The 26,970-nt window shown below is 53.2% G+C and overlaps 1 protein-coding gene across 1 annotated transcript in view; it reads right to left on the bottom strand.

Annotated features, from left to right (window-relative positions):
- The window catches only part of LOC120021001 (colorectal mutant cancer protein-like), a 154,929-nt gene that overhangs the window by 86,620 nt on the left and 41,339 nt on the right, over window positions 1-26,970 (bottom strand). The window contains exons 5-14 of the mRNA XM_038964665.1: window positions 19,170-19,178; window positions 19,048-19,056; window positions 18,926-18,934; window positions 18,804-18,812; window positions 18,682-18,690; window positions 18,560-18,568; window positions 18,438-18,446; window positions 18,316-18,324; window positions 17,569-17,682; window positions 3,374-3,516 (exon numbers count right to left, since the gene is read on the bottom strand). Of these exons, the coding sequence (XP_038820593.1) occupies window positions 3,374-3,516; window positions 17,569-17,682; window positions 18,316-18,324; window positions 18,438-18,446; window positions 18,560-18,568; window positions 18,682-18,690; window positions 18,804-18,812; window positions 18,926-18,934; window positions 19,048-19,056; window positions 19,170-19,178 (329 nt within the window). The remainder of the gene's footprint in view (window positions 1-3,373; window positions 3,517-17,568; window positions 17,683-18,315; window positions 18,325-18,437; window positions 18,447-18,559; window positions 18,569-18,681; window positions 18,691-18,803; window positions 18,813-18,925; window positions 18,935-19,047; window positions 19,057-19,169; window positions 19,179-26,970) is intronic.

The following is a 26,970-nucleotide window of genomic DNA, read 5'->3' as shown; positions in this document are numbered from 1 at the left end:
GTTTGAGCAGCGGCCAAGAAATCAGGACTCATGGACTTGGGAGGAAGTCTTGGAGGGAAAAGGACACTGGGCACATATTGGGGAATATCGCCGCGCTCGTGAGGAGATGGAGGCAGCGAGAGCCCAAGAGCGGTGGTATGAGGAGGCAGCAAGGAGACGTGGCTGGAAGCCGGAGAATCAAGCTCAAGACCGGATTTATGAAGGTACGCGGCTAGCACGGAAGCCCGTGAAGAAACCCCAAAAATTTCTTGGGGGGGGGCTAAGAGGTAGTGGGCCAAGGGCAGGTAGGAGACCTGCGCCCACTTCCCAGGCTAACCGTGGAGAGCGGGAGTACGGGCAGACACCGTGTTACGCAGTGGAGCGCACGGTGTCTCCTGTACGTGTGCATAGCCCGGTGCGGGTTATTCCACCTCCCCGCACTGGTAGGGCTAGATTGAGCATTGAGCCAAGTGCCATGAAGCCGGCTCTACATATCTGGCCACCAGTGCGTCTCCTTGGGCCGGCTTACATGGCACCAGCCTTACGCATGGTGTCCCCGGTTCGCCTACATAGCCCGGTGCGGGTTATTCCACCTCCCCGCACTGGGTGGGCGACGGGGAGCATTCAACCAGGTAAGGTTGGGCAGGCTCAATGCTCAAGGGAGCCAGTACGCTTGCACGGTCCGGTATTTCCGGCGCTACCTCCCCGCCCCAGCCCAGTACCACCAGTGCCTACACCACGCACCAGGCTTCCAGTGCGTTTTCAGAGCCCTGTTCCTCCTCCACGCACTCTTCCTATGGTGCGTGTCTCCAGCCCAGTGCCTCCAATTCCGGCACCACGCACTAAGCCACCTGTGCGTCTCCAGAGTCCTGTACGCACTGTTCCTTCTCCCCGCACTCATTCTGAGGTGCGTGCTCTCAGCCCGGTACCACCAGTCCCGGTACCACGCACCAGTCCTATAGTGCGCTTTGAGAACTCAGTGTGTCATGTTACCGCTCCCCGCACTAGCCTTGAGGTGCGTGTCTCCAGTCCGGTACCACCAGTTCCGGTACCACGCACCAGGCCTACAGTGCGTCTCAGCCGGTCAGAGTCTGCCGTCTGCCCAGCGGCGCCTGAACTGCCCGTCTGCCAAGCAGCGCCTGAACTGTCCGTCTGCCAAGCAGCGCCTGAACTGCCCGTCTGCCAAGCGGCGCCTGAACTGCCCGTCTGCCAAGCGGCGCCTGAACTGCCCGTCTGCCAAGCGGCGCCTGAACTGCCCGTCTGCCAAGCGGCGCCTGAACTGCCCGTCTGCCAAGCGGCGCCTGAACTGCCCGTCTGCCAAGCGGCGCCTGAACTGCCCGTCTGTCAAGCGGCGCCTGAACTGCCCGTCTGTATTGAGCCTTCAAAGCCGCCCGTCTGCCATGAGCCTGCAAAGCCGCCCGTCTGCCATGAGCCTACAGAGCCGTCCGCCAGACAGGAGCCGCTAGAGCCTTCCGCCAGACAGGAGCCGCTAGAGCCTTCCGCCAGACCGGATCAGCCAGAGCCTTCCGCCAGACCGGATCAGCCAGAGCCTTCCGCCAGACCGGATCAGCCAGAGCCTTCCGCCAGACCGGATCAGCCAGAGCCTTCCGCCAGACCGGATCAGCCAGAGCCTTCCGCCAGACCGGATCAGCCAGAGCCTTCCGCCAGACCGGATCAGCCAGAGCCGTCAGCTAGCCATGAGCGTCCAGAGCCGTCAGCGAGCCATGAGCGTCCAGAGCCGTCAGCCAGCCATGAGCGTCCAGAGCCGTCAGCGAGCCATGAGCGTCCAGAGCCGTCAGCCAGCCATGAGCGTCCAGAGCCGTCAGCCAGCCATGAGCGTCCAGAGCCGTCAGCCAGCCATGAGCGTCCAGAGCCGTCAGCTAGCCATGAGCGTCCAGAGCCGTCAGCTAGCCATGAGCGTCCAGAGCCGTCAGCCAACCATGAGCTGTCCCTCAGTCCAGAGCTGCCATGTATCCAGAACTGCCCCTCAGTCCAGAGCTGTCTCTCTGTCCGGAGCTGCCCTTCAGTCCGGAGTTGCCCCTCTATCCTGAGCTACCTCTCTATCCTGAGCTACCTCTCTATCCTGAGCTACCTCTCTATCCTGACCTACCTATCTGTCCTGAGCTACCTTGTCCCGGAGCTGTCCCTTATTTTGATGTTACCCGGTATATTAGGTGGGTGGAGTAAGAGGGTGGTCATTCTGAGGGAGAGACGTAAGCTGGGATTGACTATGGTGGGGTGGGGACCTCGCCCAGAGCCTGAGCCACCACCGTGGTCAGATGCCCACCCTGACCCTCCCCTAGACTTTGTGCTGGTGCGCCCGGAGTTCGCACCTTAAGGGGGGGGTTATGTCACGTTCCTGACCTGTTTTCTGTTAGTTTTTGTATGTGTTAGTTGGTCAGGACGTGAGTTTGGGTGGGCAGTCTATGTTTTCTGTTTCTATGTTGGTTTAAGGGTGACCTGATATGGCTCTCAATTAGAGGCAGGTGGTTTTCATTTCCTCTGATTGAGAGTCATATTAAGGTAGGTGTTTTCACACTGTTTGTTGTGGGTGGTTGTCTCCTGTGTTAGTGTCTGTCTATGTTGCACCATACGGGACTGTTTCGGTTTGTTTGTTCATTTTGTTCGTTCGGTTTTTATGTAGTCATTTCCCTGTTCGTGCGTTCTTCGTGTTACATGTAAGTTCTTACGTCCAGGTCTGTCTACATTCGTTTTGTTATTTTGTTAGTTAATTCAAGTATAGTTCGTTTTTTTGTCTTCGTTGTTTTGTCGTGTCTAAATAAATATCATGTCGAAGTATCACGCTGCGTCTTGGTTCAATCCATGCTCCTCCTCTTCGGATGAAGAGGAAGAGGAGAACCGTTACACTAACAGTAATATTTCAACTAACTATCTATTAACCCTTACCCTAGCCTTAACCCTTACACTAACCTTAACACTTACCCTAACCCTTATTCTAAACCTAACCCTAGCAAGCAGTTGCTTATCAACAGATAGTATGACCATCTGTAAAGCATCTACAGATGGACAATCCGGACTATCCAAATAAAGTGTGACCAAAACCAGTACGCATTTTGGAAATGGAGGAATTTTGGGTGGCTGCCACTCTTGAGTTCATTCTAATGAGTTGTTTGGTTAATGGTCCTGCTTAGCACTCAACCCGATGCCTATTTTGGAGTTTATTTCCGGTGCACATCAGTGTGTTAAGCACCGGTGGAGAGGGCTGGAGAGGGCACTTGAGCTAGGAAAACAAACACTTACAAGGCCTCTGACGCAAATGCTCCGATTTTGATTTCACTACGATAAGTAAACAACGTCTGTGTGTGTGTGTGTGTGTGTGTGTGTGTGTGTGTGTGTGTGTGTGTGTGTGTGTGTGTGTGTGTGTACCACCCACCTGATGGTAGTGCCTTGTAGCAGGTCTATCTTCTTGTTGAGCTCAGCGATGATGCTGTGTAGCTCTGTGATCCTCTCCTCGTATCGTAGGGTGGTCCGATCCTGAACGTCCTCATGCTCCCGCATCAGATAGGACTGTTCACACTGACAAAACACACATTATAAATATGTTATGACTCAACTCAAGACCATGTTATCCCACTGAGCTAAAGCCTTAATATCGAAACGGCATCCTATTCTGTTATCTGCACATTTTTGAAAGGCGATTCTCTGTTGGTTTGCAAGGTTGGTTGTCTCACACACACACACACACACACACACACACACACACACACACACACACACACACACACTGTGTGTGAGGTCTAAGGGCTTTTCTGGGGAGTGTCTACATGGAGCCCAGAGGTTGGGAGAGAGAAATGTATGAGCTTTCCCCTCAGCTATATTACAAGTGGAGGATGAGAAGAGGTGAGTGAGTTAGAGTGAGAAAGAGAGATCAGGCTTGAGTGCATGTGTGTTATACTACGCTTCCTGGAATGACCTTCGCAGATTGGTATGTTTTTCTGGCCTGTGTCAGCGGTTGAACATGAAAATGAAACAAAGCCAGACAAAGAGGGGTCTGCCTAGTGCTTTACACAATGGAACATTAATCAAGCACTAACATTACTGCAAACTATCTCCTACAACTACTATGGACTTATTCACAATGGTTTAGCGTTTTGACAATAATTCCTGTGTTTATGAATACAGAAATCTCCCAAGTGGAGCTCCCGAGTGGCACAGCGGTCTAAGGCACTGCATGTCAGTGCTAGAGGCGTCACTACAGACCCTGGTTCGATTCCAGGCTGTATCCCAACCGGTCGTGATTGGGCGCACAATTGGCCCAGCGTCGTCCGGTTAGGGTTTGGCCGAGGTAGGCCGTCATTGTAAATAAGAATTTGTTCTTAACTGACTTGCCTAGTTAAATAAAGGTTAAATTGTAACGGGCTTCCTCCTTCTCCTCATCCGAAGAGGAGTAGCAAGGATTAGACCAAAATGCAGCGTTGTGATAAGACATGATTTTTAATCAACAAAACAGAAAACACGACGAACACTTGAATAATTACAAAACAACAAACGACGTAGACAGACCTGGACGACGAACTTACATGAAACACGAAGAACGCAAGAACAGGAAAACTGACTACATAAAACGAACGAACAAACAAAACCGAAACAGTCCCGCGTGGCGTAACATACACTGACACAGGAGACAACCACCCACAACAATCAATGTGAAAACACCTACCTTAATATGGCTCTCAATCAGAGGAAATGAAAACCACCTGCCTCTAATTGAGAGCCATATCAGGTCACCCTTTAACCAACATAGAAACACATAACATAGACTACCCACCCAAACTCACGCCCTGACCGTCAAACACATACAAAAACAACAGAAAACAGGTCAGGAACGTGACAGAACCCCCCCCTCAAGGTGCGAACTCCGGGCGCACCCCTAAAACTCAAGGGGAGGGTCTGGGTGGGCATCTGTCCGCGGTGGCGGCTCCGGCGGTGGACGAGGACACCACTCCACCACTGTCTTTGTCCCCCTCCTTAGCGTCCTTTGAGTGGCGACCCTCGCCCCCGACCATGGTCCAGGAACCTTCACTAAGGCCCCTCCTACATAGAGGAGACAACTCAGGAACGAGAGGTAGCTCAGGCCAGAGAGGTAGCTCAGGACAGAGAGGTAGCTAAGGACAGAGAGGTAGCTCAGGACAGAGAGGTAGCTCAGGACAGAGATGTAGCTCCGGACAGAGGGACAACTCTGTACTAATGGCAGCTCCGGACTGGGTGGCAGCTCCGGACTGGGTGGCAGCTCCGGACTGGGTGGCAGCTCCGGACTGGGTGGCAGCTCCGGACTGGGTGGCAGCTCCGGACTGTAGGGCAGCTCATGACTGGAGGGCAGCTCATGACTGGAGGGCAGCTCATGACTGGAGGGCAGCTCATGACTGGAGGGCAGCTCATGACTGGAGGGCAGCTCATGACTGTAGGGCAGCTCATGACTGTAGGGCAGCTCATAACTGTAGGGCAGCTCATGACTGTAGGGCAGCTCTGGCAGCTCCTGACTGGCTGGCGGCTCTGGCAGCTCCTGACTGGCTGGCGGCTCTGGCAGCTCCTGACTGGCTGGCGGCTCTGGCAGCTCCTGACTGGCTGGCGGCTCTGGCAGCTCCTGACTGGCTGGCGGCTCTGGCAGTTCCTGACTGGCTGGCGGCTCTGGCAGCTCCTGACTGACGGACGGCTCTAGCGGCTCCTGACTGACGGACGGCTCTAATGGCTCGGGACAGACGGGCGGCTCTAATGGCTCGTGGCAGACGGATGGCTCAGAAGGCGCTGGGCAGACGGATGGCTCAGAAGGCGCTGGGCAGACGGATGGCTCAGAAGGCGCTGGGCAGACGGATGGCTCAGACGGCGTTGGGCAGACGGATGGCTCAGACGGCGCTGGACAGACAGATGGCTCAGACGGCGCTGGGCAGACAGATGGCTCAGACGGCGCTGGGCAGACAGATGGCTCAGACGGCGCTGGGCAGACAGATGGCTCAGACGGCGCTGGGCAGACAGATGGCTCAGACGGCGCTGGGCAGACAGATGGCTCAGACGGCGCTGGGCAGACAGATGGCTCAGACGGCGCTGGGGAGACGGATGGCTCAGATGGCACTGGGCAGACGGATGGTTCTGGCCGGATGAGGCGCACTGTAGGCCTGGTGCGTGGTGCCGGAACTGGAGGCACCGGACTGGAGACACGCACTTTCAGGCTAGTGCGGGGAGCAGGGACAGGGCACACTGACCTCTCGAAGCGCACTATAGGCCTGGTGCGTGGTACCGGAACTGGAGGTACCGGGCTGAGGGCACGCACCTCAGGGCGAGTGCGGGGAGAAGGAACAGTGCGTACAGGGCTCTGGAGACGCACAGGTGGCTTAGTGCGTGGTGCCGGAACTGGAGGCACTGGGCTGGAGACACGCACCATAGGGAGAGTGCGTGGAGGAGGAACAGGGCTCTGGAAACGCACTGGAAGCCTGGTGCGTGGTGTAGGCACTGGTAGTACTAGGCTGGGGCGGGAAGGTGGCGCCGGAAATACCGGACCGTGCAGGCGTACTGGCTCCCTTGAGCATTGAGCCTGCCCAACCTTACCTGGTTGAATACTCCCCGTCGCCCGACCAGTGCGGGGAGGTGGAATAACCCGCACCGGGCTATGTAGGCGAACCGGGGACACCATGCGTAAGGCTGGTGCCATGTAAGCCGGCCCGAGGAGGCGTACTGGTGGCCAGATATGTAGGGCCGGCTTCATGACATCCGGCTCAACGCTCAATCTAGCCCTACCAGTGCGGGGAGGTGGAATAACCCGCACCGGGCTATGCACACGTACAGGAGACACCGTGCGCTCTACTGCGTAACACGGTGTCTGCCCGTACTCCCGCTCTCCACGGTTAGCCTGAGAAGTGGGCGCAGGTCTCCTACCTGCCCTTGGCCCACTACCTCTTAGCCCCCCCCCAAGAAATTTTTGGGGTTTCTTCTCGGGCTTCCTTGCTAGCCGCGTACCTTCATATCTGCGGTTTTGGGCTGTGGCTGCCTCCTTCTCCTCCTCAAAGCGGCGATTCACTCCCACCTTAGCCCAGGGTCCTTTTCCCTCTATGATTTCCTCCCAACTCCAGAAATCCTGCAATCCTTTTTTCGTGGACCACTGTTCGTGGTCCCGCTGCTTGATCCGGGTTTGGTGGGTGGTTCTGTAACGGGCTTCCTCCTTCTCCTCATCCGAAGAGGAGTAGCAAGGATTAGACCAAAATGCAGCGTTGTGATAAGACATGATTTTTAATCAACAAAACAGAAAACACGACGAACACTTGAATAATTACAAAACAACAAACGACGTAGACAGACCTGGACGACGAACTTACATGAAACACGAAGAACGCAAGAACAGGAAAACTGACTACATAAAACGAACGAACAAACAAAACCGAAACAGTCCCGCGTGGCGTAACATACACTGACACAGGAGACAACCACCCACAACAATCAATGTGAAAACACCTACCTTAATATGGCTCTCAATCAGAGGAAATGAAAACCACCTGCCTCTAATTGAGAGCCATATCAGGTCACCCTTTAACCAACATAGAAACACATAACATAGACTACCCACCCAAACTCACGCCCTGACCGTCAAACACATACAAAAACAACAGAAAACAGGTCAGGAACGTGACATAAATAAATAAATCAATACTTTTCTCTTTATCACACTGCCAAATGAATGTGAGAAACATCATAGAATTGCATGATGTTGATAGAAAAAACATAAACCTCTGTCATGCGGAACATTGAGTCGTGTGGAATATAGCTGGGACGATAAACTTAAAATTAACGACACTGACCATACCGATCACTTATCGCAGGCATTTTACTGCGACATGTAGCCTATAGTAGAGAAATGTGAAGTGAATTGAAATGAAATGTGAAGTGAATTGAAATTAAATAAGTTTGCTAATATGGGTGATTGTTAATGGGACAACTGATGGCTACAACCATCAAACTAGTAGTAGTAGTAGTAGTTTAAAGGTGTCACGCCCTGACCATAGAGAGCCTAGCGTGACTAGGGGGGTTTCTAGGTATTATATTTATATGTTGGTGTGTGTGTATGGTTCCCAATTGGAGGCAGCTGTTGATCGTTGCCTCTAATTGGGGATCATACTTAGTGTGTCCTTTTTCCCACCTGCGATGTGGGATATTGTTTTGTTTGAGTGCCAATGTGCGCTACGTATTTCACGATCGTTATATTTGTGTTGTTTTGGAAGTGTCACTATCATTAAAATGTGGAACTCTACTCACGCTGCACCTTGGTCTAATTATTCATACGACGGTCATGACAGAATATCCCACCAAGTCAGGACCAAGCAGCGTGCCCAGGAGGTGAAGGAGAGTTGGTCATGGGAAGAGATACTAGGTGGATGCAAGACCCTTCCTTGGAGGGAGTCGCAGAGGAGTAAAGGAGGACAGCGACGACGCCGGGGTCCGCGGCCACAAACAGCCCAAGGGCAAACCCAATATTTTTTGGGGGGGAGGGGAACAAGGGGCGGTCGGCCGAGGAAAGAGCCAGAGACCGTCTGGGAGTCGATGGAGCAATTTGAGGAGGGATATCGGAGAGAGATGTTGGCTAGGAGTATGCTGCAGCGCAGGCGTTTTGAGGAGCATGTCATCACTCCATGCACCAGGCCTCCAGTGCGCCTCCCTAGCCTGGTACGTCCTGTGCCGGCTCCCCGCACTCGCCCTGAAGAGCGTGTCATCAGTCCGGTGCAACTTGTGCATGCTCCACGCACCAGGCTTCCAGTGCGGCTCCCTAGCTCGGTACGTCCTGTGCCGGCTCCCCGCACTCGCCCTGAAGAGCGTGTCATCAGTCCGGTGCAACCTGTGCCGGCTCCACGCAGCAGGCCTCCAGTGCGCCTCCCCAGCCCGGTACGTCCTGTGCCGGCTCCTCGCACTCGCCCTGAAGAGCGTGTCATCAGTCCGGTGCAACCTGTGCCGGCTCCACGCACCAGGCCTCCAGTGCGCCTTCCCAGCCCGGTACGTCCTGTGCCGGCTCCCCGCACTCGCCCTGAAGAGCGTGTCATCAGTCCGGTGAAACCTGTGCCGGCTCCACGCACCAGGCCTCCAGTGCGCCTCCCTAGCCCGGAACGTCCTGTGCCGGCTCCTCACACTCGCTCTGAAGAGCGTGTCATCAGTCCGGTGAAACCTGTGCCGGCTCCACACACCAGGCCTCCAGTGCGCCTTCCCAGTCCGGTACGTCCTGTGCCGGCTCCCCGCACTCGCCCTGAAGAGCGTGTCATCAGTCCGGTGCAACCTGTGCCGGCTCCACGCAGCAGGCTTCCAGTGCGCCTCCCTAGCCCGGTACGTCCTGTGCCGGCTCCCCGCACTCGCCCTGAAGAGCGTGTCATCAGTCCGGTGCAACCTGTGCCGGCTCCACGCACCAGGCTTCCAGTGCGCCTCCCTAGCCCGGTACGTCCTGTGCCGGCTCCCCGCACTCGCCCTGAAGAGCGTGTCATCAGTCCGGTGCAACCTGTGACGGCTCCACGCAGCAGGCCTCCAGTGCGCCTCCCCAGCCCGGTACGTCCTGTGCCGGCACCCCGCACTCGCCCTGAAGAGCGTGTCATCAGTCCGGTGCAACCTGTGCCGGCTCCACACACCAGGCCTCCAGTGCGCCTTCCCAGTCCGGTACGTCCTGTGCCGGCTCCCCGCACTCGCCCTGAAGAGCGTGTCATCAGTACGGTGCAACCTGTGCCGGCTCCACGCAGCAGGCTTCCAGTGCGCCTCCCTAGCCCGGTACGTCCTGTGCCGGCTCCCCGCACTCGCCCTGAAGAGCGTGTCATCAGTCCGGTGCAACCTGTGACGGCTCCACGCAGCAGGCCTCCAGTGCGCCTCCCCAGCCCGGTACGTCCTGTGCCGGCACCCCGCACTCGCCCTGAAGAGCGTGTCATCAGTCCGGTGAAACCTGTGCCGGCTCCACACACCAGGCCTCCAGTGCGCCTTCCCAGTCCGGTACGTCCTGTGCCGGCTCCCCTCACTCGCCCTGAAGAGCGTGTCATCAGTCCGGTGCAACCTGTGCCGGCTCCACGCAGCAGGCTTCCAGTGCGCCTCCCTAGCCCGGTACGTCCTGTGCCGGCTCCCCGCACTCGCCCTGAAGAGCGTGTCATCAGTCCGGTGCAACCTGTGCCGGCTCCACGCAGCAGGCTTCCAGTGCGCCTCCCTAGCCCGGTACGTCCTGTGCCGGCTCCCCGCACTCGCCCTGAAGAGCGTGTCATCAGTCCGGTGCAACCTGTGCCGGCTCCACGCAGCAGGCTTCCAGTGCGCCTCCCTAGCCCGGTACGTCCTGTGCCGGCTCCCCGCACTCGCCCTGAAGAGCGTGTCATCAGTCCGGTGCAACCTGTGCCGGCTCCACGCAGCAGGCTTCCAGTGCGCCTCCCTAGTCCGGTACGTCCTGTGCCGGCTCCCCGCACTCGCCCTGAAGAGCGTGTCATCAGTCCGGTGCAACCTGTGCCGGCTCCACGCAGCAGGCTTCCAGTGCGCCTCCCTAGCCCGGAACGTCCTGTGCCGGCTCCCCGCACTCGCCCTGAAGAGCGTGTCATCAGTCCGGTGCAACCTGTGACGGCTCCACGCAGCAGGCCTCCAGTGCGCCTCCCCAGCCCGGTACGTCCTGTGCCGGCTCCTCGCACTCACCCTGAAGAGCGTGTCATCAGTCCGGTGCAACCTGTGCCGGCTCCACGCACCAGGCCTCCAGTGCGCCTTCCCAGTCCGGTACGTCCTGTGCCGGCTCCCCGCACTCGCCCTGAAGAGCGTGTCATCAGTACGGTGCAACCTGTGCCGGCTCCACGCAGCAGGCTTCCAGTGCGCCTCCCTAGCCCGGTACGTCCTGTGCCGGCTCCCCGCACTCGCCCTGAAGAGCGTGTCATCAGTCCGGTGCAACCTGTGACGGCTCCACGCAGCAGGCCTCCAGTGCGCCTCCCCAGCCCGGTACGTCCTGTGCCGGCACCCCGCACTCGCCCTGAAGAGCGTGTCATCAGTCCGGTGAAACCTGTGCCGGCTCCACACACCAGGCCTCCAGTGCGCCTTCCCAGTCCGGTACGTCCTGTGCCGGCTCCCCTCACTCGCCCTGAAGAGCGTGTCATCAGTCCGGTGCAACCTGTGCCGGCTCCACGCAGCAGGCTTCCAGTGCGCCTCCCTAGCCCGGTACGTCCTGTGCCGGCTCCCCGCACTCGCCCTGAAGAGCGTGTCATCAGTCCGGTGCAACCTGTGCCGGCTCCACGCAGCAGGCTTCCAGTGCGCCTCCCTAGCCCGGTACGTCCTGTGCCGGCTCCCCGCACTCGCCCTGAAGAGCGTGTCATCAGTCCGGTGCAACCTGTGCCGGCTCCACGCAGCAGGCTTCCAGTGCGCCTCCCTAGCCCGGTACGTCCTGTGCCGGCTCCCCGCACTCGCCCTGAAGAGCGTGTCATCAGTCCGGTGCAACCTGTGCCGGCTCCACGCAGCAGGCTTCCAGTGCGCCTCCCTAGTCCGGGACGTCCTGTGCCGGCTCCCCGCACTCGCCCTGAAGAGCGTGTCATCAGTCCGGTGCAACCTGTGCCGGCTCCACGCACCAGGCCTCCGGTGCGCCTCCCCAGCCCGGTACATCCTATGCCGGCTCCCCGCACACGCTCTGAAGAGCGTGTCATCAGTCCGGTGAAACCTGTGCCGGCTCCACGCAGCAGGCTTCCAGTGCGCCTCCCTAGCCCGGTACGTCCTGTGCCGGCTCCCCGCACTCGCCCTGAAGAGCGTGTCATCAGTCCGGTGCAACCTGTGCCGGCTCCACGCAGCAGGCTTCCAGTGCGCCTCCCTAGCCCGGTACGTCCTGTGCCGGCTCCCCGCACTCGCCCTGAAGAGCGTGTCATCAGTCCGGTGCAACCTGTGCCGGCTCCACGCAGCAGGCTTCCAGTGCGCCTCCCTAGCCCGGAACGTCCTGTGCCGGCTCCCCGCACTCGCCCTGAAGAGCGTGTCATCAGTCCGGTACGTCCTGTGCCGGCTCCCCGCACTCGCCCTGAAGAGCGTGTCATCAGTCCGGTGCAACCTGTGCCGGCTCCACGCAGCAGGCTTCCAGTGCGCCTCCCTAGCCCGGAACGTCCTGTGCCGGCTCCCCGCACTCGCCCTGAAGAGCGTGTCATCAGTCCGATGCAACCTGTGACGGCTCCACGCAGCAGGCCTCCAGTGCACCTCCCCAGCCCGGTACGTCCTGTGCCGGCACCCCGCACTCGCCCTGAAGAGCGTGTCATCAGTCCGGTGAAACCTGTGCCGGCTCCACACACCAGGCCTCCAGTGCGCCTTCCCAGTCCGGTACGTCCTGTGCCGGCTCCCCGCACTCGCCCTGAAGAGCGTGTCATCAGTACGGTGCAACCTGTGCCGGCTCCACGCAGCAGGCTTCCAGTGCGCCTCCCTAGCCCGGAACGTCCTGTGCCGGCTCCCAGCACTCGCCCTGAAGAGCGTGTCATCAGTCCGGTGAAACCTGTGCCGGCTCCACGCACCAGGCCTCCAGTGCGCCTTCCCAGTCCGGTACGTCCTGTGCCGGCTCCTCGCACTTGCCCTGAAGAGCGTGTCATTAGTCCGGTGAAACCTGTGCCGGCTCCACGCACCAGGCCTCCAGTGCGCCTTCCCAGTCCGGTACGTCCTGTGCCGGCTCCTCGCACACGCCCTGAAGAGCGTGTCATCAGTCCGGTGCAACCTGTCCCGGCTCCACGCACCAGGCCTCCAGTGCGCCTTCCCAGCCCGGTACATCCTGTGCCGGCTCCCCGCACTCGCCCTGAAGAGCGTGTCATCAATCCGGTGCAACCTGTGCCGGCTCCACGCACCAGGCCTCCAGTGCGCCTTCCCAGCCCGGTACGTCCTGTGCCGGCTCCTCGCACTCGCCCTGAAGAGCGTGTCATCAGTCCGGTGAAACCTGTGCCGGCTCCACGCACCAGGCCTCCAGTGCGCCTTCCCAGCCCGGTACGTCCTGTGCCGGCTCCCCGCACTCGCCCTGAAGAGCGTGTCATCAGTCCGATGCAACCTGTGACGGCTCCACGCAGCAGGCCTCCAGTGCACCTCCCCAGCCCGGTACGTCCTGTGCCGGCACCCCGCACTCGCCCTGAAGAGCGTGTCATCAGTCCGGTGAAACCTGTGCCGGCTCCACACACCAGGCCTCCAGTGCGCCTTCCCAGTCCGGTACGTCCTGTGCCGGCTCCCCGCACTCGCCCTGAAGAGCGTGTCATCAGTACGGTGCAACCTGTGCCGGCTCCACGCAGCAGGCTTCCAGTGCGCCTCCCTAGCCCGGAACGTCCTGTGCCGGCTCCCAGCACTCGCCCTGAAGAGCGTGTCATCAGTCCGGTGAAACCTGTGCCGGCTCCACGCACCAGGCCTCCAGTGCGCCTTCCCAGTCCGGTACGTCCTGTGCCGGCTCCTCGCACTTGCCCTGAAGAGCGTGTCATTAGTCCGGTGAAACCTGTGCCGGCTCCACGCACCAGGCCTCCAGTGCGCCTTCCCAGTCCGGTACGTCCTGTGCCGGCTCCTCGCACACGCCCTGAAGAGCGTGTCATCAGTCCGGTGCAACCTGTCCCGGCTCCACGCACCAGGCCTCCAGTGCGCCTTCCCAGCCCGGTACATCCTGTGCCGGCTCCCCGCACTCGCCCTGAAGAGCGTGTCATCAATCCGGTGCAACCTGTGCCGGCTCCACGCACCAGGCCTCCAGTGCGCCTTCCCAGCCCGGTACGTCCTGTGCCGGCTCCTCGCACTCGCCCTGAAGAGCGTGTCATCAGTCCGGTGAAACCTGTGCCGGCTCCACGCACCAGGCCTCCAGTGCGCCTTCCCAGCCCGGTACGTCCTGTGCCGGCTCCCCGCACTCGCCCTGAAGAGCGTGTCATCAGCCCGGTGCAACCTGTGCTGGCTCCACGCACCAGGCCTCCAGTGCGCCTCCCCAGCCCGGTACGTCCTGTGCCGGCTCCCCGCACTCGTCCACCAGTGCATGTGTACAGTCTGGATTCTCCAGCGACGGTCTACAGCCCGGAACCTCCAGCGACGGTTCACAGTCCAGAGCTTCCAGCGACGGTTCACAGTTCAGAGCCTCCAGTGACGGTCCACGGCCCGGAGCTTCCAGTGACGGTCTACGGTCCGGAGCTTCCTGCGCCGGTGCCATGGCCGGAGCCTTCCACTGCGCCGGTGCCATGGCCGGAGCCTTCCACTGCGCCGACGCCCAGTCCAGGCACGGTGTCCAGTCCCGCTCCAAGGCCGGAGCCTTCCTCTGCGCCGGTGCCCAGTCCAGGCACAGCGTTCAGCCCGGCTTCATGGCCGGATCCGCGGTCTGAGCGGGTGCTACGTTCCGCACCGGAGCCGCCACCGACGCTAGTTGCCCACCCTAACCCTCTCCATCTCGTTTCAGGTTTGCGGTCGGAGTTTTTCCCCCTTCGGGGGGGGGGGGTACTGTCACGGGTACTGTCACGTCCTGAACCCCGAGGGCTCTCTATGGTGTTTTAGGTCAGGGCGTGACTAGGGGGTTTTCTATGTATTATATTTCTATGTTGGTGTGTGTTTATGGTTCCCAATTGGAGGCAGCTGATGGTCGTTGTCTCTAATTGGGGATCATAATTAGTGTGTCCCTTTTTCCCACCTGCGATGTGGGATATTGTTTTGTTTGAGTGCCAATGTGCGCTACGTATTTCACGATCGTTATATCTTTGTTGTTTTTGATGTGTCACTATCATTCAAATGTGGAACTCTACTCAAACTGCGCCTTGGTCTAATTATTCATACGATGGTCGTTACAAAAGGATCATTTAAAAAACTATGGTGCACATTGTTATAAACGTATTGTTCTATTTATCGTTATGACATAAATTCAGACAATATATTGCGATATGTATTTTTGTCCATATCGCCCAGCTTTAGTGTAGAATCTTTCTATCTGCGACCTTCTAAACATTGCGCCCCATTGAAAAAGTCTAAGACCCAGGTTTCTGGGAGTAGGATTCAAAGGTCAATAGGTCAGAAGTCAGAAGCTTGGGGAGTCAGGGGTGTACTTCATCCTAAACAAAAACGTCTGTGTGTAAAAGGTCGGGGGTTCAGGTAACAAGGTATGTGCCTCAGGCTGACACAGCCATCAAAGACCCTACGTTGAGACAAGAGCCCCAATGTGTGTGTGTGTTATCCTGGGTTGAGTCAGGAGTCCTCCAGTTAAATGGCAAGCAGTGGTAATTAAAATAGCTGAGTGGCTTTAGCTCCATACCCCATGGAGAGCTGCAGGGACAAAGAGCAGCTTCCACTCAGCCATTATCAGGTCACACAGTGTGACGCGTGTCACCAACTGTCATAACACTGTCCACTGATGCCCAGAGGCACAACAGTCACTGATAGGAAGTGACATGTGGTTTATGGCCAGGGCCAAAACATATTTTCAAAGCAGTTTGGCTTTGTGTGACCTTCATAGGCAACAACTTCTACAAGGGCCAAAGGCTTGGTCTGTCTGTCCTTAATCAGAAGTACATTGTGAGGTGAAAAGCCCACCAAAAGTCTAAAATTATTTTTGTGAGTGGGGAGTTCTGAACAAACGGTTACCCCAATACAACAGTCAAATGAAAAATCATCCACTTCAGGAAAACATGCTCTTTTGGAGCCAAACATCCTCCTTAGACTTCTAGGCACCACATATCCTTTGCATAAACTTGTTTGACTGAAATGTCCTGCATATTTACGACTTTGTATTTTAGACCAATGAGAGGGTTCAAATGTCAAGAGTGTGCACATCTTACAACAGGTTTTATTTCATATACAGGCTCCATAGCAACTGCCAGTACTTTGTCTGAGTTAGGACCTGACAGGCATCATTGACTTGTGTAGATCCTGACTTATAAGGATTCCAGTCATTACTCTCTATGCAGACACTAACAGAATGTGGAGATCGTTTGTATCATAAAAAAAGGCACAAATGGGAAAGTGCAAATGGGAGCCAAATGTTTCAATTGTCTGCCAGTGCTGATATAGGCCTAGTGCTATCTGTAGAAGCTTGGTATGATGACATCACTATCTAATCGATCAGTCTCTCTACAACTACCAATGTCAGGTTTCATTCTATTCACTCCTCTCCAAACACAATGGCATCGAGTGCAAGTACAGTTCAAGCTATTTCTTTATTTTCTTTAACTCATGGCCTATCCCTTTTCATCAAACTCCAGCGGAACAGGTGGGAAACAGACAAACCAAACAGCTTCTAGCATCAATATTTAACACAAATTACAGTACCAGATTGCCTTTTGTTTAAAAACATCACCACGAGGAAAATACCCATAGTCGATGTAGGTGCCAGCAGAGGTATTCCACAGCTCTTTGAACCAGTGCTGTGTCTGTTTGCAGGGTTCCAGGGAGACACGCAGTGGTGGCCCACGGAGAGAGACTGAGTCTAACAGCCTGAGGGAGATGCTTCAGAAGGCCATGTCTGAATAAACAGCTTCTTAATTTAAATACAATTCCCCAGTCAGGCCGAGGCATTTATAGAACAGGTACTCACACAATCTGTCTCGCTATTACACTCATTCCATTAGATAAAAAAATGTTAGCACACCCATTCATTCTGTCCACACACACACACACACACACACACACACACACACACACACACACACACACACACACACACACACACACACACACACACACACACACACACACACACACACACACAGAGAGAGAGAGAGAGAGAGAGAGTTAGAGCCCAAAACTCCCTCCTAGGAGAGAGCCAGTGTCAATCACTGGGACTGGGAAAACTACAAAGCAGATCGAAGCTAAGCAGTTGGCATGGTTACTGAGGCTTCCTGGTTCCAGTGACATATGGGGAGTGTTGCTTCATGCCAAATCATCCCCAAATCAATTTCCTCTTTATTTAAAAAGCAAAGCTTCTAGTAAATAATACGATACTATGAGCAATGTTATGGGAAAGTGATACCCGATTGCTGAAAATAAAGTAGTTCCTTTCCAGCGCATGCTAGATAGTAACAACCAAAAGATGATCTCCGTGATGATGTCATCAGAATTCTGCATCTATTCTCGGACGAGTAACTACTCTGATTGGAGCATATGGAGTGGTTGTTTTGGGAGGGAGAGGAGATTTCCAAACACATTCCAATAGGCAAGCCATGCAATTCAGTGCCTGTGTGACGCGTCAGCTATTCCTGGATATTCTTCAAAAAACATACATCGAAAGAATCTCTTATGTGAAGCCAGTTCAATTCCATTTTACTGTAGTTCTTTAACATCCATCAGAGCAGTTTGGGTTATTATTCAAAGATACAAATCCTACAAAGGAACTTTTGCATACCAGAGAGTTCTAAACCACAGGTGCAGAAAAGAGGAAGGGGAAAGAGGAACCATTTACACAGAGTTTCACAAATGATTGATCATGATGAGAGATCCACTGCAGCTGGCTTATGGACATAAATATTATTCAGATTTGTAAGGCTTTAGATGGGGTGGTGGTGGTACCCACAGCATTACAGCAATTATCTTGGCATGGAACTTTGAATGGTAAGCTTAAGTTAAGGTAAAAGGTGAGTTTACAATACAGAATATGAATCCATGTGAATATACAATATATATATATATTGTCCGGTAGAGTACCTGTGTTTTGGCCAGTCTCTTCTCAAGCAGCTCTCTTTCTCTCTCCGTCTGCACCAGCCGCTTGTTCAGCTCCACCACGTCCCCCTTCCACGAGGCCAGGGCTGTCAGCTGGAGCTACAGAGAAAGGGGAGAGGAGAGAGGGTTAGAACCATAACACACACACACACAGGCATGGATACATGTACACACATACACACACCAAGTTACAACAGATACAATGATTACAGAGCACACACACTTCCGACCTCCACACTCTCGCTCGAAGGGTTTAAGCCCTGATACAGAACAGAGAGAGCGCTAACACTTTATCATGTGGAGCATGCAGACTTTTCACTTGGGTGGGCTGAGGTGTCACGCACACACAAGCCCGTTCAGCTGTCTGAGGGCTCACACATTTCACACACACACACACACACACACACACACACACACACACACACACACACACACACACACACACACACACACACACACACACACACACACACACACACACACACACACACACACACACACACACCTCTATTCAGTTAGCCTGCTCACAGTCATTCTTTAAGCCGTATGCATTTCTAATGCCAAAAATTGACTTAGGCCAACATTTTCCATGGAAAAATATGAACAAGGTTTTTAAATGGTAGATTAAGACTGACACAATAAACTAAAAAACCGCAGTCCTTCTTTCTCATATCGAGAAGAAAGTCTCACAAAATACATGCCTAGGGGCATTAGAAAACTCTTACCCCTTACCTCAGCATACTGCAACAGAAAAATACATGCCTAGGGGCATTAGAAAACTCTTACCCCTTACCTCAGCATACTGCAACAGAAAAATACATGCCTAGGGGCATTAGAAAACTCTTACCCCTTACCTCAGCATACTGCAACAGAAAAATACATGCCTAGGGGCATTAGAAAACTCTTACCCCTTACCTCAGCATACTGCAACAGAAAAATACATGCCTAGGGGCATTAGAAAACTCTTACCCCTTACCTCAGCATACTGCAACAGAAAAATACATGCCTAGGGGCATTAGAAAACTCTTACCCCTTACCTCAGCATACTGCAACAGAAAAATACATGCCTAGGGGCATTAGAAAACTCTTACCCCTTACCTCAGCATACTGCAACAGAAAAATACATGCCTAGGGGCATTAGAAAACTCTTACCCCTTACCTCAGCATACTGCAACAGAAAAATACATGCCTAGGGGCATTAGAAAACTCTTACCCCTTACCTCAGCATACTGCAACAGAAAAATACATGCCTAGGGGCATTAGAAAACTCTTACCCCTTACCTCAGCATACTGCAACAGAAAAATACATGCCTAGGGGCATTAGAAAACTCTTACCCCTTACCTCAGCATACTGCAACAGAAAAATACATGCCTAGGGGCATTAGAAAACTCTTACCCCTTACCTCAGCATACTGCAACAGAAAAATACATGCCTAGGGGCATTAGAAAACTCTTACCCCTTACCTCAGCATACTGCAACAGAAAAATACATGCCTAGGGGCATTAGAAAACTCTTACCCCTTACCTCAGCATACTGCAACAGAAAAATACATGCCTAGGGGCATTAGAAAACTCTTACCCCTTACCTCAGCATACTGCAACAGAAAAATACATGCCTAGGGGCATTAGAAAACTCTTACCCCTTACCTCAGCATACTGCAACAGAAAAATACGACAAACTTCTCTGCGACAACCTTTGTTTCATCCTGCAGTGTGGAGGCTTAACTTTCAGAGAGGAATTAGAGCTGTCATGACTAGGCAGAGACTGAGTGCAGATACAAATGGGTCTGCATGCCACTAAGCTACAATGAGAGTCCTTTCCAAACTAGACAAAAGGAGCAGACTTGGTTTTCAAGGGAAGAAAAAAAAGACAGACCAACCTCCATATATACCCAACCCAGATCTGTGATGCTAAAGTTAGCCTCCACTGCTAACCTAACTCAAAACAGCCCCTGAGGATTTATTTTCACTACTTGAGTTCTATCTGTAGTACAGTGGTTCCAAAACCTTCTGAGAACAAACTAAACCACTTCTAATTTTCTTGTGGATCTCTAGACAAAGCAATGTTACTAGCCTAACCCTTGACCATTTTTGTTTTATTTCACCTATATTTAACCAGGTAGGCTAGTTGAGAACAAGTTCTCATTTACAACTGCGACCTGGCCAAGAATAAAGCAAAGCAGTTCGACACATACAACAACACAGAGTTACACATGGAATAAATAAACATACAGTCAATAATACAGTAGAAAAAATCTATATACAGTCTGTGCAAATGAGGTAAGATTAGGGAGGTAAGGCAATAAATAGGCCATGGTGGTGAAGTAATTACACGATACCAATTAAACACTGAATGTGCAAGTAGAGATACTGGGGTGCAAAGGAGCAAGATAAATAAATAAATACAGTATGGGGATGAGGTAGTTGGATGGGCTATATTACAGATGGGCTATGTACAGGTGCAGTAATCTGTGAGCTGCTCTGACAGCTGGTGCTTAAAGCTAGTGAGGGAGATATGAGTCTTCAGCTTCAGTGATTTTTGCAGTTCGTTCCAGTCATTGGCAGCAGAGAATTGGAAGGAAAGGCGGCCAAAGGAGGAATTGGCTTTGGGGTGACTAGTGAGATATACCTGCTGGAGAGAGTGCTACGGGTGGGTGTTGCTATGTTGACCAGTGAGCTGAGATAAGGCAGGGCTTTAACTAGCAGAGTCTTGTAGATGACCTGGAGCCAGTGGGTTTGGCAACGAGTATGAAGCAAGGGCCAGCCAACGAGAGCGTACAGGTCGCAATGGTGGGTAGTATATGGGGCTTTGGTGACAAAACGGATGGCACTGTGATAGACTGCATCCAATTTGTTGAGTAGAGTGTTGGAGGCTATTTTATAAATGACATCGCCGAAGTCGAGGATCGGTAGGATGGTCAGTTTTACGAGGGTATGTTTGGCAGCATGAGTGAAGGTGTCACACCCTGGCCTTAGTTATCTTTGTTTTCATTATTATTTTAGTTAGGTCAGGGTGTGACATGGGGAAGTTTGTGTGTTTTTTGTATTGTCTAGGGTGTTGTATGGTTTAGGGGGTTTAGTAGAGGAGATGGTTTAGTGTTCAGTGTAGGTGTCTAGGAAAGTCTATGGTTGCCTGAATTGGGTCTCAATTAGAGACAGCTGGTTATTGTTGTCTCTGATTGGGAGCCATATTTAAGGCAACCATAGGCTTTAGCTTTTTGTGGGTAATTGTCTATGTCAGTGTGTAGTGGTCAGTGTCAGCACCATTTTGTTATTATAGCTTCACGGTCGTCAGTTTGTTATTTTGTTTGTTTAGTTGTATAGTGTTCGTTTCGTGTTTTTTTTCCCTCTTCTGAATAAAAGAAGATGTACTTTCCACACGCTGCGCCTTGGTCCTCTCTCAGTCCCTTTGACGATCGTGACAGAATTACCCACCAATGCGGGATCAAGCAGCGTGAAAAGCGGCAACAGGAGCAGCGCAAGGAGGAATGGAAATGGGAGCGTAATCTGGACTACACTACGTGGGAGGAGATCGACAGGTGGGCGATCGACCCAGGGCGAGTGCCGGAGCCAGCCTGGGATTCTCTGGCGCAGTGCGAGGAGGGATACCGGCGAATGGAGGCAGCACGACGACGCGGTAGGAAGCTTGTGAGTCAGCCCAAAAAAATTCTTGGGGGGGGGCTTAGAGGTAGTGGGCCTTAGAGGTAGTGGGCCGAGGGCAGGTAGGAGACCTGCGCCCACTTCCCAGGCTAACCGTGGAGAGCGGGAGTACGGGCGAACACCGTGTTACGCAGTAGAGCGCACGGTGTCTCCTGTACGTGTTCATAGCCCGGTGCGGGTTATTCTACCTCCCCGCACTGGTAGGGCTAGATTGGGCATTGAGCCAGGTGTCATGAAGCCGGCTCAACGCGTCTGGTCTCCAGTGCGTCTCCTCGGGCCGGCATACATGGCACCAGCCTTACGCATGGTGTCCCCGGTTCGCCTACATAGCCCGGTGCGGGTTATTCCACCTCCCCGCACGGGTCGGGCGACGGGGAGCATTCAACCAGGTAAGGTTGGGCAGGCTCGGTGCTCAAGGGAACCAGTACGCCTGCACGGTCCGGTATTTCCGGCGCCACCTCCCCGCCCCAGTCCAGTTCCACCAGTGCCTACACCACGCACCAGGCTTCCAGTGTGTCTCCAGAGCCCTGTTCCTCCTCCACGCACTCGTCCTATGGTGCTTGTCTCCAGCCCGGTACCACCAATTCCGGCACCACGCACCAAGCCTCCTGTGCGTCTCCAGAGTCCTGTGCATCCTGTTGCTGCTCCCCGCACTAGCCCTGAGATGCGTGTCCCCAGCCCGGTACCACCAGTTCCGGCACCACGCACTAGGCCTAATGTGCGTCCCCAGGGTCCAGTATGCCCTGTTCCTTCTCCCCGCACTAGCCTGAAGGTGCGTGTCCCCAGCCCGGTAACACCAGTTCCGGCACCACGCACCAGGCCTACAGTGCGCCTCAGCCGGCCAGAGTCTGCCGTCTGCACAGCGGTGCCTGAACTGCCCGTCTGCCAAGCGCCATCTGAGCCATCAGTCTACCCAGCGCCATCTGAGCCATCAGTCTGCCCAGCGCCATCTGAGCCATCCGTCTACCCAGCGCCATCTGAGCCATCCGTCTACCCAGCGCCATCTGAGCCATCCGTCTGCCCCGAGCCGTCAGAGCCGCCCGTCTGTCCCGAGCCGTCAGAGCCGTTCGTCAGTCAGGAGCCGCTAGAGCCATTCGTCAGACAGGATCTGCCAGAGCCGCCAACCAGACAGGATCTGCCAGAGCCGCCAACCAGACAGGATCAGCCAGAGCCGCCAACCAGACAGGATCAGCCAGAGCCGCCAACCAGACAGGATCAGCCAGAGCCGCCAACCAGACAGGATCAGCCAGAGCCGCCAACCAGACAGGATCAGCCAGATCCGTCAGCCAGCCATGAGCAGCCAGATCCGTCAGCCAGCCATGAGCAGCCAGATCCGTCAGCCAGCCATGAGCGTCCAGATCCGTCAGCCAGCCATGAGCAGCCAGATCCGTCAGCCAGCCATGAGCAGCCAGATCCGTCAGCCAGCCATGAGCAGCCAGATCCGTCAGCCAGCCATGAGCAGCCAGATCCGTCAGCCAGCCATGAGCAGCCAGAGCCGTCCAGCCAGGATCCGCCAGAGCCGTCCAGCCAGGATCCGCCAGAGCCGTCATCCAGCCAGGATCCGTCCCTCAGTCCGGAGCTGCCGTCCCTCAGTCCGGAGCTGCCCCTTATCCTGGTGCTGCCCCTTATCCTGGTGCTGCCCCTTATCCTGGTGCTGCCCCTTAGTCCGGTGCTGCCCCTTAGTCCGGTGCTGCCCCTTAGTCCGGTGCTGCCCCTTAGTCCGGTACTGCCCCTTAGTACGGTGCTGCCCCTTAGTCCGGTGCTGCCACTTAGTCCGGTACTGCCCCTTATTCCAGTGGGGTTAAGAAAGCGGGTAGTGACTATGGTGGGGTGGGGACCACGACCAGTGCCAGAGCCGCCACCGTGGACAGACGCCCACCCAGACCCTCCCCTAGACTTTATGCTGGTGCGCCCGGAGTTCGCACCTTAAGGGGGGGGTTATGTCACACCCTGGCCTTAGTTATCTTTGTTTTCATTATTATTTTAGTTAGGTCAGGGTGTGACATGGGGAAGTTTGTGTGTTTTTTGTATTGTCTAGGGTGTTGTATGGTTTAGGGGGTTTAGTAGAGGAGATGGTTTAGTGTTCAGTGTAGGTGTCTAGGAAAGTCTATGGTTGCCTGAATTGGGTCTCAATTAGAGACAGCTGGTTATTGTTGTCTCTGATTGGGAGCCATATTTAAGGCAACCATAGGCTTTAGCTTTTTGTGGGTAATTGTCTATGTCAGTGTGTAGTGGTCAGTGTCAGCACCATTTTGTTATTATAGCTTCACGGTCGTCAGTTTGTTATTTTGTTTGTTTAGTTGTATAGTGTTCGTTTCGTGTTTTTTTCCCTCTTCTGAATAAAAGAAGATGTACTTTCCACACGCTGCGCCTTGGTCCTCTCTCAGTCCCTTTGACGATCGTGACAGAAGGATGCTTTGTTTGCGAAATAGGAAGCTGATTCTAGATTTAATTTTGGATTGGAGATGCTTAATGTGAGTCTGGAAGGAGAGTTTACAGTCTAACCAGACACCTAGGTATTTGTAGTTGTCCACGTATTCTAAGTCAGACCCATCCAGAGTAGTGATGCTGGACGGGCGGGCAGGTGCGGGCAGCGATCAGTTGAAGAGCATGCATTTAGTTTTGCTTGCATTTAAGAGCAGTTGGAGGCAACGGAAGGAGAGTGGTATGGCATTGAAGCTCGTCTGCAGGTTAGTTAAAACAGTGTCCAAAGAAGGGCCAGAAGTATACAGAATGGTGTCGTCTGCGTAGAGGTGGATCAGAGAATCACCTGCAGCAAGAGCGACAGCACAATCTCAAGAAAAAAAAAACAGTAAGAATTGTTTGGCAAACAGGCTACACAAACCATTTGGCAAACAGGCTACACAAAAACAATTCAACACATGCATGTAGTCCATACAGGCTTACAACACTTCAAGGGGAATCTTTTGGACTCAGTACTTTTTACAATAACTCCTGAATAGTACATTCTTGATGAAAAGTCAGCTACACAGTACTCAAAAACAAAGTGTTGTTCATTCACACAACTTCAAGATGAATCTTTTCTTCACACCATTTCGCTATTCCTACATTTCTCTATACACAGAACTCCATACAAAAACTATTTTACTACCATAACTCTGGACAGAACAAGTACAGTATGTATTGCTGCGTAAGCAGCGGTGTGAATTAATTAACCAGCGATACTGTTTCCTCTGCCGTCTCTGATCAGTCCTGAGGGAGAGAAACACTTTGAATTAATCCTCTCAGGAAGTGAGAGGGACTGCAAGGATCACCTGCTATTCAGAATGGGCCATTAACACTCAAGCAGAGAGGGATGGAGGGAGCATTTCAAACGAGGGCCGTTTATAAAAAGCCATAATTCATAGATAATATAAATCAATCTAGAATTAGATTGATACAGTATTTGCTTTTAAATAGAGATACTGTATAACACTGTAGTGTACATGAAAACTTAGATTAGGCCTGCATGATAAGTCAAGTGAGTGAGACAATGACATAATTCAATGCCTAGTGCCTAGTTTTACCAGTAATCACCATTTGCTCAACTGAAGGGGCCAGCCACCAGAACTAACATTACTTCAACAGGAAACCCTGTTCGGTCCACATCCAATCCGATTGTTTGTGTAGCCTGTTTGCCAAATGGTGGGTTGTGGCCAATTCTTACTGGGTTTTGGCATGAGATTGTGCTGTGGTCACGGGAGAGACAGATCAGAGGTAAAAGGAGGAAATGACATGGGAGACAGAAAGGCAGGCAGAGGCATGACGTAGAGGTAATTGGTGACCCCATACAATATTTATTTATTTACTTACTCTCTCATAATGACAAAGCAAAAACAGGTTTTTAGAAAATTTGGCAAAAGTATAAAAAATAAAAAAGCAGAAATAGTTTATTTACATAAGTATTCAGACCCTTTGCTTTGAGACTTGAAATTGAGCTCAGGTGCATCCTGTTTCCATTGATCATCCTTGAGATGTTTCTACAACTTGACTGGAGTCCACCTGTGGTGAATTCAATGTGGAGATGGGAGAACCTTCCAGACGGACAACCTTCTCTACAGCACTCCACCAATCAGGCTTGAGTGGCCAGACAGAAGCCACTCCTCAGTAAAAGGCATGACATCTCGCTTGGAGTTTGCCAAAAAGCACCTAAAGACTCTCAGACCATGAGAAACAAGATTCTTTGGTCTGATGAAATCAAGATTGAACTCTTTGGACTGAATGCCAATCGTCACGTCTGGAGGAAACCTGGGACAATCCCTACTGTGATGCATGGTGGCGGCAGCATCATACTGTTGGGATGTTGTTCAGCTGCAGGAACTGGGAGACTAGTCAGGATCGAGGGAAAGATGAACGGAGCAAAGTACAGCGAGATCCTTGATGAAAACCTGTTCCAGAGCACTGAGATGGGGGCGAAGGTTCACCTTCCAACAGGACAACAACCCTAAGCACACAGCCAAGACAACGCAGGAGTGGCTTCGGGACAAGTATCTGAATTCCCTTGAGTGTCCCGCAAGAGCCGGGACTTGAACCTGATCAAACATCTCTGGAGAGACCTGGAAATAGCTGTGCAGCGACATTCCCCATGCAACCTGACAGTGCTCGAGAGGATCTGCAGAGAAGATTAGGAGAAACTCCCCAAATACAGGTGTGTCAAGCTTGTCGCGTCATACTCAAGGCTGTAGTCGCTGCCAAAGGTGCTTCAACAAAGTACTGAGTAAAGGGTCTGAATTCTTATGTGTAGGGCTGTTGCGATGACCGTATTACCTCCACACTGTCAGTCACGAGTCATGAAGACAGTCAAATTCCACGTGACCGTTTAGTCACGGTAATTAGGTTTCTCCAAGCTCTGATGCTGCTGATGGTCATTAGTAGCCTACCAAACTTGCTAACTGCCTGGTACTCAGCACTCAATTGTCCCTCTAATCACTCTGACATCAATGCAAATGTCATCGAAAATCTAATCAAACACTTAATGAGAGCCCATGAGCTCATGTTGCGCAACATTTCTATAGGCTATGCAATTGCACGAGAAAACAGAGTGATGGCCTCTACTAAAAAGAGGAGGGTCTCATCAGCTTTCTATGGGCTAAGCCTACTATATTTATTTCTCAACTTTCCTAATATTAAGCACATTGTATATCTTTACAACAGGAGTATATCCTACCTGGCTGGCATGAAAATGAACCACGGGAAAAGTGTCCTCCTTTAGCCATTTAAGTGCATAGATGACATGTATTTTTTCCCGCTGACCCTGCGTCGAGACAGGTGCATGATAATGTTCCATTCTCAAGAAAAACACAATTCACACATATTATTTAGTATATGCAAAGACAAGATTAAATCAAGAATAGTCTGATGGGTGAGAATATTAGCCTATCACTTGTGAATGATGCACAGCATAAGAAACAATACCTCTTTTTTTGGGGCAACTTTTTCTAATCATAGTCACACACCTCATGTAGCCTATATGTTTTGATAAGGTTTATACCACAACTAAAGCCTCCAAATAACCTCTTAAAATTAAGCACATTAATCCGCTACAAGGGGTTTAGAGGCTAACTGACATACATAAGCAGCGTGTGAGTTTCAAATTTGGGGAAGACAATTTTCACCATAAAAATGTACCCTTATATTAAAAGCATTACATGCATAATCGCATTTGCGGTTACTTTTGATAATGGTGTTTTCCCGCTAATGGAACATTCACGCTTATAGCCTACTACC

This window comes from Salvelinus namaycush, chromosome 26, assembly GCF_016432855.1.
Source record: "Salvelinus namaycush isolate Seneca chromosome 26, SaNama_1.0, whole genome shotgun sequence".
In the NCBI taxonomy this organism is placed as follows: Eukaryota; Metazoa; Chordata; class Actinopteri; order Salmoniformes; family Salmonidae; genus Salvelinus; species Salvelinus namaycush.
The sequence above is the reverse complement of the archived record's forward strand: the minus strand, read 5'-3'. Positions and strand labels throughout refer to the sequence as shown.